The sequence below is a fragment of the Anopheles maculipalpis genome, chromosome 3RL, assembly GCF_943734695.1.
Source record: "Anopheles maculipalpis chromosome 3RL, idAnoMacuDA_375_x, whole genome shotgun sequence".
Taxonomy (NCBI): Eukaryota; Metazoa; Arthropoda; class Insecta; order Diptera; family Culicidae; genus Anopheles; species Anopheles maculipalpis.
Window position 1 is genome coordinate 51,730,218 of NC_064872.1, and position 11,547 is coordinate 51,741,764.

Here is an 11,547-nt window from a genome sequence, read left to right on the forward strand (position 1 = left end):
TTTGACACTTGAAAACCGCCAGCAGCCGGGCGTTATCACACCGGACACAGGGTTCGCGATACGATACCGTTTTCCTAACTCATCGATGATCTTTACCAGGCCTACCCTGTTGTAATGGGAAACTAGCGGTGATATCAGCAGCGGCTAGACTAGGACAGACAAAAGCCGTTGAATCATCTTCACTGAATCATCGTTGTTTAAAAAAATACCCTTGCAAACGAACTATAAAGTGAGTCTTTTTCTTGTTCTACTCATGCTTGTATTGAGGATGAAATTGGAAGAAAAATGCAGTTCGCTCACGCTACTCCACTTTATCCTGGCTGTAGCAACGAGCTGCCGAACACAAATATGTGCTGACCTTAAGCAACGGGTCCGAGGAGAGCCTACCGATGCGCCGACCTTAACGAACAGCATATCCATCTAGTCAACCATGGCCTCAAACAAAACGGCTTCACACAATCGATCCGGTACGCGATGTGTGCCGTATGATCGTTCAGAATGGTGCGTTATGCGTGAGTGATCGATAAAAAAAAAAAACAAATATTCCGAGCCCGCATTCCATGGCCAACACAGCAATTCAGCCCCCTCGCGTGTTACACACGCTGGCAAATCCGTGTATCGAAATGGAAGACACTTTTGCAGTCGAAGACGTGCACCATCAGTCAGACACGAAAGAGAGAAGAAACCCACAGACACACGTCACGATATCGTTCTGGAAGCTTACCGGCTGTTTTCCATGGTTGTGGGCAGATCCGTGTAGCCGTTCATGTTGTCGTCCTGGTGGGTCGGCGAAGCGTTTGTATGATGAAAATGGTGGTTTACGATTTTCACAAAAAAAAAACGTAGGATAAATTAACTTTCACCCGGGTTTTCCGAACCAACGTTTCACACACACGGGGGCACACTTACGCACAGGCACACAAACACGCGCACACACACGCGTACACTTTTTAAATACCAAAAAACCCCGGCACTTAATCGCTCTACTTGAGAATATTGGTGCTGAAGGCTACTTTGGATTGTAATGTGTTTTTCCCTTGACGTTCAGGGGTTTTTTTTCTTAATTTTTCTACCTATCGCTTTCTCACTCCGCTCGCTGACTACAAAACACAGAGATTTGTACGCCCTTTTGCTTCGTACAACAACGGATGCTGCTGCTGCTGCTGGTCGGATAGGATATTTCTGCTATTTTGGTTGTAATGCAACGCTCGCTATTACTTGCTCATAACCACACACTGCAATTATTGCACACGCACGCACGCTGCAGCTAAACACACGCACATATACACCAGCACCAAACCGAACACTGCACACGTCTGGTTGAGCTGACTGTGAGTGCGAGGAAAACGAAACTTTGCTTCGAAAATTTTACATTCACGGGACCGACGACAGCCTTCACCAGTATGGGCGCGATATATCGATGTATAAAGGCGCACGGAGACTTTTCCTCGCGGTTCTAATCTGTGTATGCTTGTTATTTTTTGGTGATGAATTTCGTTTTCCTGCTACCTTACAGGCACGGGCCGTTCTGAGCTTTCTCGCGGACACACAACCTACGCGACGCCACGGACGATTTCCAATTGAAAAAAATACGTTGCTGCTGCGAAAGGTAAACGCTTCGTGCTAGGCCAAGCCGTACAGTGCCCTACACTATCATCGCACACTGCAGGTAAAAAGAAATTAGATTTATTATTCTTAAAATTGTGAATTATGGAACGAGTGAGCTACCAGTGCATATCATTTTAATTTATTATGAAATTGCATGCTTTATTACAATTTTCAAGTAAGTTTTTCCCTCAAAAATCTTGTAAAATTTCACATTTTTTACGCGTCGCAAGCACTCTATCATGCACTGTGTCACGCACACTTCCACATCGTGACTGTCAAGTTGTTCTTTTTTCTCCTTCTAGCAACGCGACCCATACGTACACCATCTCTTTCAACGGATCGGCTGATCGTTCCTTCTCGTCTCTGATTGGCTGATGGCAGGCAAGCGTGGTAGTGTATGCAAAAATCGTTCAACTTTCTCGTGCTAAAACGTTTGTTTCTAGGTGTGCGTACTACAGTATGGGGCAAAAGTTTAATGACGAGCAAGATGTAAAGCGAAAAATGGTATTAAATAAATAATCAAGCTAAGAGCAGCAAATTTGAGCAGTGTTTGTCAATCTATTAAACTTTTGCTGTAAAAAAATTAATCTTCAAACAAATAGTACTAATCCAACAAAACTCGAACATTTTACGTTAAACTATTAGGAAGGCTAACGTAATGCATAAAGTAACGAAATAGTGAGAGGTGTACCACACCGAAGTAGAAAGAAAACCAAATTACAATTGAATGCCGTACAGTTAGTAAAAGGTGAAATGAAGCATAAGAAGATTGAAGCGATCATGCGATCTGGAGGCAGGAACCTCAACATCGTACGATGTCCATTTTTTGCATCAATTTTCGTCCAAATTGAACCCGTTCCTGCTTTGATTCTTTCTTCTTTACCCGAAGCATCCGTTATCCCGTATGTTGGTAATGATGTTTTTTGATATCCAAACATCTAAAACGGTTTGTTGAGGCGATCATTTGATGGAAAATGGTCGTCATATTTAAAAAAAGAAAAAAATATTATTTTTATAATTTACTATTCCTGAAAGTGCAACATGCAGCTGTAGGAGTGCACACGCAAGGGTTTGATGGAGTAATATAGAAATATGAACTGCCCGTCAGAATGCAGTTCCCACACACATCCTCCCCAAGTAAAGTATTACGAAAGTTCTAGGTCGTCGTTTCGCGTTCCGCATATTTTATTAATTCGATTGAGCCGTGGCGAGTGGAAGAAAGGGAACAGCACAGATGGCGTGATGCAATGCTAACATGCGACAGCGATCGCCAATTTACACTGTAGAAACATTGAACGGTTAACAATGCTTTTGTCGCATGGAACGATCCAGACCTGGTATCATTTTTTCAAATCATTGAAGAATTCCCGTTGCTACGGTACGCGATTTTTATTGTGCTCTGGAACGTCCACCCTTAAGGGACAATTGGAATTTCTACTGGAGACCAGAGCCACGAGTCAACGATCATTATGCAACGCTATATGCAATTGAATGCACTTGCTGTGCATTCTGATAAGCGAATGATTTTACTTTCAAACACTACATATTGCTATATAATGCCACGCGAGACAAGGTACTGTCTAACATCCAGACCGAATGTTATGCGTGATTGATGACACACTCTCTCTTTTGATGCAGGTCTCAAGCACTATCATTTCCTGTTGATAACAAAATCGCGGGATTTAGAGGAAGTGCAAATGAATGTGAAAAAAGAAAGCATAGTCTACAAAACGATTCTCCTAATAACTAACGTTTCCAAGTAATTTCTATAGCTTATCACTTACTTATTACAAAATGGTAACATTTTTTATTTTATCAGTAACTTAGCATTACGATGGTTAAATAAACTTCGGGTCGTTTCTTTGTGGAGATCCGCGAAAATAATCAAAAGCCTCTCATTCTGTCATTGCAAAATTGTCCAGTGCCACATTCTTGCTTTCCTGTGTACTGCGTAGGTAGCATATAGGCTGTCGTAGAGCTTAAGCCACATACATTTGCATTAGTAAACATTTTTAAATTAATAATTCAGCCGGACTTGAACGAAGAGTTGTCGTTTTTGTAATAATCGTTCGTGACATTTAGAGGAATGTTTTCCGTAAAAATACATTTTATGTTTCTTAGTAAAACTTATGGCTAGCGAAAGTTACTTTTCTTCTTCTTCTTGGCTTAACGACCGTAAAGGTTATGCCGGCCATCGAATGGCTTACTAGACTAGCCGATACCAAGTAGTTGCAGAGTCAGACCTCACTACGGGAGGACGGTCCAGATGGGATTTGAACCCCGGTCCTACCGTTTGACCGGCGCCGATGTCGCCTAACCACCGGGCCGCCCTGATTGAAAGTTACTTATGGTTAGTGAATGACAATGCTAGTAACATTAAACAGTTTAAGTGAACATTTAAGGTAAAATTAAAAAAATGTCATTATCAATTTGTTATTCATTCAGCTGGAGCCGTTTGCAATTTCTGGCTTTTCTTGATTTTATATTTATCCATTTTGGAACGATTGGATGTGTTTAAGGAGGAACGATACGGGTAGAATTCAATACCGGTCTTGTCATTGGGAAGGAACTGTGTTGTGGATCATCACTAATTCTCTTAAATTATTATTTGAAATGATAAATACGGAATGCACTGCTCTTCGTGAACACAAGCTAGTATGTTTAATAGTTAGTTTATGTATATTTAATTTTTATTCTTTTCACAACGTAACTTTAGGAAAAAATTCACCCAAAATTAAATTTAACCGTCTCGTAAAAATGATACGCCTGCACACTGATTTATTTGAGCATCATCAATTTGATACTGCCAAATCGAGTCCGGCGTGATCCGTGAAGTCCGAGAAGCAACTTTAGTTATTTATTTTAATTTTACTGTCTGTCCGAAGGATTTAAAACTGATGCTTTATTGTAGAAACTTCAGTGGACTAGTCTTAGAAGATGGGAAAGGGTAAAGCTTGAATGGCGTTCAATGATAGGTAAGCCAGAGAAGATAAGAAGTCGAAAAGATGCTACAGAAAAGATGCTTGAAATGTCACAGATAAACAAGAAACGTGTCATTTGCATCGTCCCAAGTGTCTAAGTTCATTTTTACCTAGTTCTAAGATCTGACAGGAAAGCGTGTATTACGATCGTCGGCGTTGCCAACAGGTACATGTATTGGGAAGAGCAGTGCGTTAGAGGCGTCAATCTCCACACGGCTGGCCCGTTTATCAATATCCCAGGGAAACCAGAAAACCAGAAATGACAGGCCAAACCCTTTCGAAGATAGCACAGAAACACAGCTTCAACTGAAACTTTTCATATTCGTAATCCATTCATGATCATGATCAAGAATAATTAGACTACTATTGTACGATCAAGATCGGGATGTGCGCGGACGCACTTCCCGGCTACCAAAAATTGCGCATACGAGTTATCCACATGAGGGATAATCGCAGGGGTCAACCCAACCCAGAGTGCAATGGAAGAGCCTCGCCCTGGGGGAACCGCCTTGCTGATCACGGTAACCCCTATGCCAGGTAAGTATGCTTTCTGCACCGCTCTTTGGCCCTCCGGACTGCCCGGCCACATGCTTCTCTAGCGATTGTTAACCATCGAGTCCTTTTTCACAGCATCAGAAACAAAAGGTACAACGAACGTAAGATCAAAGCATTTCAGGCGGTCATGTACCTGGCGAAAAAAGGTAATAGATTTGAAAGGAGTTGGTGTGATTGTTTGATGTTTCAAATTTACAAAGGTAGTGTTTGCATGCAGACACGACCTAGGGTTTTTTAACAGCGAAATTCGAATCGAAGATTCAAAAAGTAAAAAGCATGAGAGTTGTTGGATCCGTCAGCAAGGAAATTCAGTTATGGAAATTAATAACCTAGGTTGGGAAACGAATATTTGTCGTGGTTGGTCCTCCAAAAAGCCCGTTATGTTTGCAGACGCGTAAAGAGGGGGTTGCGCTCGCTCGTGGTACTCAACATCCGTTTTGTGTACCTCAGTACTAAGGTAAGAATATGTTACAGCGGTTCGAGAAAGTGTTTCTCAATTTGTAGGATGGAAACGACCTTGTAGTTCCTGAAAATGATATGCACAGGAAAAGGGATAATAGAGAAAAAATCTGACTTTTCCTGTCTTTGCACAACGGGGATACAGATCAAAAGTTCCATTACGAACTCATAAAATGCTACAAAAGTTCAACCGTAATTTGAGCCTTCGTTGTGCAGCCCTTAAACAGCGCCAGAACGCGATTGCTTTCCATCTGGATGTATAGGATTCCCAGCGAAGATTTTCGAATGTCGCGATCATTTGATTCGACACTGTCCATATCGAACTAGAACACCAAATACTCGAAATGGTCTTCGTGCCGTTAATTAGTAGATACTTATGTGATTTTAGTCCTTAGCCTAAGGTAGGTCTTATGTCTTAGGCCAGGACATGACTATTCCAACCTTTGAAGTATTTTCTATTATGACAACGAGAGGCGCCCCGGTGTTATAGGCAACAGCGTGGCCGGTCTTCAAACGGCAGGACCGTGGTTGAAATCCCATACGGACCGTCCCCCCGTGGTGAGGACTGACTACCCACCCAACTACGTGGTATCGGAAAGTTTAGTAAGCCATTCGATTGCCCGTGTCCCATATTACATACTTCAGATCATTTGAACAAAGCGACACGAAGCATCGACACGTCTTACAGAGGGACGATTTTCTAAATCATACATATACGCGATTTCAACTATCTAAACAACTGTTATACGATCAAGATCGGGATGTGCGCGGACGCACTTCCCGGCTACCAAAAATTGCGCATACGAGTTATCCACATGAGGGATAATCGCAGGGGTCAACCCAACCCAGAGTGCAATGGAAGAGCCTCGCCCTGGGGGAACCGCCTTGCTGATCACGGTAACCCCTATGCCAGGTAAGTATGCTTTCTGCAACGCTCTCTGGCCCTCCGCACTGCCCGGCCACATGCTTCTCTAGCGATTGTTAACCATCGAGTCCTTTTTCACAGCATCTCAGGCGAATCGTGTTCCTGGCGAATGGGTGCATATGTAGAACACGTTTTAAACATGTTTGTATTTTTTCTTGTGGACTTGCTAATGCAATTGCAGGAAGGATGGACGGATAAAAGTAACTAGCAATCAGTTTTGTATAAAAAAAAAGCTGCAGAATCTAAAATGCGAAAGTATAAAAAGGTGTGTTTATGAGAATGTTGATGTAATCATAGGTAATCCCATTACATAGTCATTTAAATTCGATTAGTAGGGTAAGAGGGTCCATGCGATCTTGAATTTTAAAATAGCTATGCTGTAGATGTTCTTTGAAACGTTCAAACGCTATCGTTATTCCATATAAAATCAATTCCATAGTAAGTATAAACATCAATATTAATCACTTTCGCGACTTACAAATGATGTTGAAAGTTATTAGGAAACTCATACGACGAATTTCTACGATTGAGAGTCTCATTCGGCCTTCTTTATTTGGTTGTTCCGTTCAGCACGCGCAACGACTCGGTTGCACGGGTTTATTGTATGAGTGTGTGAGTGTAAAATAAATTATTCATAACAACGAAAGCTGTAAAGTGTTTCCTTTTACTTTACATTTTCATTTTTTTATAACTCAATGTAACACAAGCTGGCGCTTTACATACTTTTTTCTATTACAACACTATCGAAATGGATGCCGGTGTAGAAGATGATCCACGTGACCAAAAAGCACGCAAACGATGTCATGAAGCCTTCCTTCACAACTTCCCACATGCCACCGTACGCATCCTCGTCTATGTTCTGGAAGCTGGTACTGTATAGATAAACCGCTCCACAATTCAGCAAAGCAAATCTGTTTGAAACGTTCCGGAGGTCAGTTATATGGGTAGGATAAGTTATCAGTATATATCATTAGCAACTTACAGTGCTAGAGCGACGAATCCTTTCAACGGAATTAGACCCATTACAATTCCAATGAGAATGCTTAGGACCTGTCGGGCCCAGTAAACTACATCGAGGAAGTCATCCTGAAAGAAGAAAGGACATTAGATAACGTAGCGTGGTTTGTTTCAATTAATGTTCAATTAAAGGCCGATGTATATTCCACCGATGTTATGAATGCATCATGTCTCTAGTATTATTAATTATAAACCACTTGTGTCTAGCCCAACTCTCCCAAATGGAACAACAATTAGCAATGTTTTGCCTGTACAGAAGTGCGGCCGCCTGCCTTACCTTTTCAGCCCATTCCGAGTTGGGTTTGATGGCACGGTTCCACACCGAAGCGATGTGAGACTGTTTGGTCTTCGGTCCTTTTTCGGTGCTAGAACTTTTCACTACCATTTTTACAGATTATATGTTTTACGGCTTTCCTCAATTCGTACCATTCACAACACGGCAAGATTGACAAAATACGGTGCTGATTCTCTTAATTATTATTATTATTATTTATCTTCCAACACGCATCGATGACAAACTGACAGTAACCCAATGACAACACTACTGTGCGTCTATACTTACTACTTCCATGCTTGTTTTCAGTATTTTCAGTAGACGAAAGAAAAATATTGTTTCCAACTATATAAAATTGTACCGCTTATGCGTACAACAGCAAAAAATAGATTTCAATTAATCCAAAACTCCCTACGGTTCTTCTCGATAAAAATCGAGTTGTGGACATATGTCCGCAGTTTTCCCGTAAACAAACAGCTTCCCACTGTGAGCGAGCATATTCCGGTGTTCTTGTCAAATGTCCGTGTGTGTTGGATAATCAAAATAAAAAAGACCGCAGCAGTGTTGATTTCTATCGTCCTCACCTTCTGCAAAATGCCGCTCCTTAAAAATCTACAACTTGTACGATGTTTCCACAAAGGTAAGCGTTCTTCCCGGTGCAGTAAGTCCGGATTAATATCTTCCATCCCTTCTTTACCCACAGGAGTGCAATCGGCACGAGGCACAGCTGTGCTAAACGTGGAAACGAAAAAGTGCGCCCGAAATCCAAACAAGTCCAGCCCGCTAACACATCTACCTGATTACACCTATATGGATGGTCGTGTAACACCTTTCGGGGTAAGTTGGTGCTGTAGAACTCCAATCTGCAATTCCGCACAACTATCTGTTTACGACTTGTCTTTCGCTTAGGCCAACCAAAAGAAAAGGATTGTTCAGCAACGAACCATCGCTCAACAAATTGTAACACTTTCCAAAGAAGTAGACTTTGCCGTCGAACGGCATAATCGAAAGATGGTTGAGGCGGAAGAAAACAAACGAAAGCAGATTTCGGAAAAGCTGATGCCCAAGGGGCATTTGATGCTGAAAAAGAAGTGATCGTGGAAAAATTAATACGAATAAAGCATGTAGCGTCTAGCCTGTTAACTTGGAAACTGAAGTCGTAACGTTTCTACACCGTTCATGAAAGCTTGCACACGCTTTCGGCACAGGTCAGCATTCCAATGTCCGTTTATTTTGAAATGGGAACCAACAATTGCTGCGTGCGCCAGCGTCCAATAGTTTTGCAGATTGTCCAGCGTTAAACCAGAGCCGATGATGAGCGGTAAAGTAGTTTTTCCATGCAGAGACTCCAAATCACCCTGCTCGGCACTGAAGCCTGTTGAGCTTCCAGTGATGATAAGGCCGTCAGAAAGGAAGAACTCTGCCGCGTGTGCCGTTTCCGGTAGCGATACGTCAGCCGTTATGGCATGCGAGCTGAACGGTAAATGAATTCATCAGTAGAATTAACTCGAAGTTGTTAAATAGACGCATAATACCTGTGCTTTTTCTTGATATCGGTAATAACCAGCACCTCATCTGCATTGATCTGTTTACGATATCGCAGCAAAGACCCGGCACATGCATCCGTAAAACCTTCGTCAGCCATGTGCCCAAACACGAATCCTTCGGCCCTAATAAACTGCAGCTCGCACACCTTGGCGACGGCCAGCGCTTCCCGATTGCATCCCGCCAATATTTGCACTCCACAAGGCACGTCCGGCACCATCTCACGTACCGCCAACGCCACTCTCGTCATGGCGGCCGTAATTTCCGGGCCAACACCATCGTTGGGCCTCATGTAGGGAATGTCATGCATGTTTTCAACCAACACTCCGTCCTAACGAGTTGAAAATTAGTTTCGACGGCGGAATAGTGTGGATTTATCCGATCATCTTACCACTCCGCAGTCACTATAGATGCTCGCTTCAGCACGCGCTTCACTGATAATGCGTTCTATACTGTCTTTGTGTAGAGGAGTTCCTGTAGCAGTTAGGTAGAGGGTAAAATAATCTTTACTAGGAAACCATCAATTGTAATTATTTCTCTTACCAGGTAATGCACGCACGTGAATCATTCCAATGATAGGAAACGGCTTTGCAAAGAGAGACAAAAACTTGGCCATGTTTACAATTACAAAGCACCAGAACAATGTTGTTTTCGTTGTAATCAGCCGGCTTTTGACAAACACAATGCATCACGAGATTTCGGAGCGACTTGTCAATGTGCATATGAGAGAGAGAGAAAAAACAGGTGCAGAGAGAAAGAGAAACAGCATTCACAGTTCGCTATTGTTTTATCACGATTTTTACAAAGAACTATTTTTGTGATAAACTCTTTGATAAATAGCCTTTGTGGCGTGATTGGCCTGCTTAGTTTCAATGAAAATAAATTGCTGAAATAAAAGCCATGCTGAACTTCGCATCATCCATCTCCCTCTCTCTCGAATGCATTTCCCCGTTCTCTTTGTGCGTAGCCAACTGAGATAAAATGCTCTCGCACTTGTGTGCTGTGAAGCTGATGATTGCGATGGTTAACAATCGCTAGAGAAGCATGTGGCCGGGCAGTCCGGAGGGCCAAAGAGCGGTGCAGAAAGCATACTTACCTGGCATAGGGGTTACCGTGATCAGCAAGGCGGTTCCCCCAGGGCGAGGCTCTTCCATTGCACTCTGGGTTGGGTTGACCCCTGCGATTATCCCTCATGTGGATAACTCGTATGCGCAATTTTTGGTAGCCGGGAAGTGCGTCCGCGCACATCCCGATTTAAATAACTTAAAACAAGTAACAAATAGTACGCATATTAAAAAATTAAGGATATGTTAAAATTGATTAAGTCGTCGTAGATGAGATGCATCCTACTTTGGAACTTAACATGTTATTCATTCATTCACGCCACGAGCCTTAAAATATCTGGCCTATCTGAAGATAACAAATCATGGTTACAGGACGAATAATTATCGTATCCTGAATTTTGTGTTCCATGGAATCGTCCACTGGTGGTGTCTTCAACAGATACACCTTCCTATACAGTGTACTTCCAAGAATACCTAGTTAGGCTGTGATCCTAACTTGCAAATGACCCAAGGTAGCAGAAATCCTCTACCAACTCGAGATGGTCGCCGCCAACTGATTAACTGCTCCGAGTTGGACTCTTTCACGGTCAGACAGGTACTTTGTCTCAAATCAATACAAAGGACCTCGTACATAATGAACCCAGTCCGCAACGATGTCTGTCCATCGTTGCATTAATATCACCCTTTAAGTCAAAGAACTAGCAAGACTGGGTAAAAATCGTGAACCGGATTGATAGTAGCCAATAAGTTCGAGATTTTCCAGAATTTCAGAGGGATCTGCCAGAAATGCGTGGTTGTGGATTATCCTCCAACAAAACTTTTGAGATAGCTTCCGACGAAATCCGTGACAAGGGGCAGAAGTCCGCAGAAGAGTATTCGGGCCAGGAACTTATAGGTCTCTTAAGAGATGTGTGGTCTCAAAACCTTCCAAATTAGTCAATAACCGATCAACTCTTGTTCGTTCCCTTCTATTTTAAGGATTCGAATTAAAGCACCATACTCCCTCATTCGGATTACCCACAGACTCGAGATTTACGTACATGTTACCATACTAGGTTATTTTTAAAAATCTACAAACACTGGAATTTTATTGTTAGAGCGTTTACGAAGGAGGCATGT

General features: G+C 42.3%; 5 protein-coding genes and 3 non-coding genes across 8 annotated transcripts in view; 2 read left to right on the plus strand and 6 right to left on the minus strand.

Annotated features, from left to right (window-relative positions):
- The window catches only part of LOC126561728 (protein hu-li tai shao), a 272,847-nt gene that overhangs the window by 138,992 nt on the left and 122,308 nt on the right, over positions 1-11,547 (minus strand). The window lies entirely within an intron of this gene.
- The window catches only part of LOC126562748 (WD repeat-containing protein 91 homolog), an 80,743-nt gene that overhangs the window by 9,114 nt on the left and 60,082 nt on the right, over positions 1-11,547 (minus strand). The window contains exon 2 of the mRNA XM_050219325.1: positions 725-780. Coding sequence (XP_050075282.1) covers positions 725-768 — 44 coding nt within the window. The 5' untranslated portion in view covers positions 769-780. The remainder of the gene's footprint in view (positions 1-724; positions 781-11,547) is intronic.
- LOC126566275 (U1 spliceosomal RNA) lies at positions 4,970-5,134 on the minus strand. Its single transcript, XR_007607335.1, has one exon. It is a non-coding gene; the product is annotated as a U1 spliceosomal RNA (small nuclear RNA).
- LOC126566276 (U1 spliceosomal RNA) lies at positions 6,360-6,524 on the minus strand. The gene has a single exon (XR_007607336.1). It is a non-coding gene; the product is annotated as a U1 spliceosomal RNA (small nuclear RNA).
- On the minus strand, positions 7,237-8,026 carry LOC126563275 (respirasome Complex Assembly Factor 1). The gene is made up of 3 exons (XM_050219906.1): positions 7,823-8,026; positions 7,511-7,614; positions 7,237-7,439 (listed from the first exon to the last, which is right to left on the minus strand). The coding sequence occupies exons 1-3, from the start codon at positions 7,928-7,930 to the stop codon at positions 7,244-7,246; spliced, it is 408 nt and encodes a 135-aa protein (XP_050075863.1). The 5' UTR covers positions 7,931-8,026; the 3' UTR covers positions 7,237-7,243.
- Positions 8,414-8,914, plus strand: LOC126563346 (39S ribosomal protein L52, mitochondrial). Its single transcript, XM_050219982.1, has 3 exons — positions 8,414-8,459; positions 8,523-8,656; positions 8,729-8,914. The coding sequence occupies exons 1-3, from the start codon at positions 8,414-8,416 to the stop codon at positions 8,912-8,914; spliced, it is 366 nt and encodes a 121-aa protein (XP_050075939.1).
- Positions 8,957-9,980, minus strand: LOC126562781 (uncharacterized protein F13E9.13, mitochondrial). The gene is made up of 4 exons (XM_050219364.1): positions 9,908-9,980; positions 9,756-9,838; positions 9,355-9,695; positions 8,957-9,292 (listed from the first exon to the last, which is right to left on the minus strand). The coding sequence occupies exons 1-4, from the start codon at positions 9,978-9,980 to the stop codon at positions 8,959-8,961; spliced, it is 831 nt and encodes a 276-aa protein (XP_050075321.1). The 3' UTR covers positions 8,957-8,958.
- Positions 10,453-10,617, plus strand: LOC126566277 (U1 spliceosomal RNA). Its single transcript, XR_007607337.1, has one exon. It is a non-coding gene; the product is annotated as a U1 spliceosomal RNA (small nuclear RNA).

Coding starts and splice junctions, on each gene's coding strand:
- LOC126563275 (XM_050219906.1), bottom strand. CDS start 7,930: ATGGTAGTGAAAAGTTCTAGCACCGAAAAAGGACCGAAGACCAAACAG. Junction 7,615..7,822: donor ACTCGGAATGGGCTGAAAAG/GTAAGGCAGGCG, acceptor TTCTTCTTTCAG/GATGACTTCCTCGATGTAGT. Junction 7,440..7,510: donor GGATTCGTCGCTCTAGCACT/GTAAGTTGCTAA, acceptor CGTTTCAAACAG/ATTTGCTTTGCTGAATTGTG.
- LOC126563346 (XM_050219982.1), top strand. CDS start 8,414: ATGCCGCTCCTTAAAAATCTACAACTTGTACGATGTTTCCACAAAG. Junction 8,460..8,522: donor TGTACGATGTTTCCACAAAG/GTAAGCGTTCTT, acceptor CTTTACCCACAG/GAGTGCAATCGGCACGAGGC. Junction 8,657..8,728: donor GTCGTGTAACACCTTTCGGG/GTAAGTTGGTGC, acceptor TCTTTCGCTTAG/GCCAACCAAAAGAAAAGGAT.
- LOC126562781 (XM_050219364.1), bottom strand. CDS start 9,980: ATGGCCAAGTTTTTGTCTCTCTTTGCAAAGCCGTTTCCTATCATTGGA. Junction 9,839..9,907: donor TCACGTGCGTGCATTACCTG/GTAAGAGAAATA, acceptor TAACTGCTACAG/GAACTCCTCTACACAAAGAC. Junction 9,293..9,354: donor GATATCAAGAAAAAGCACAG/GTATTATGCGTC, acceptor TTTACCGTTCAG/CTCGCATGCCATAACGGCTG.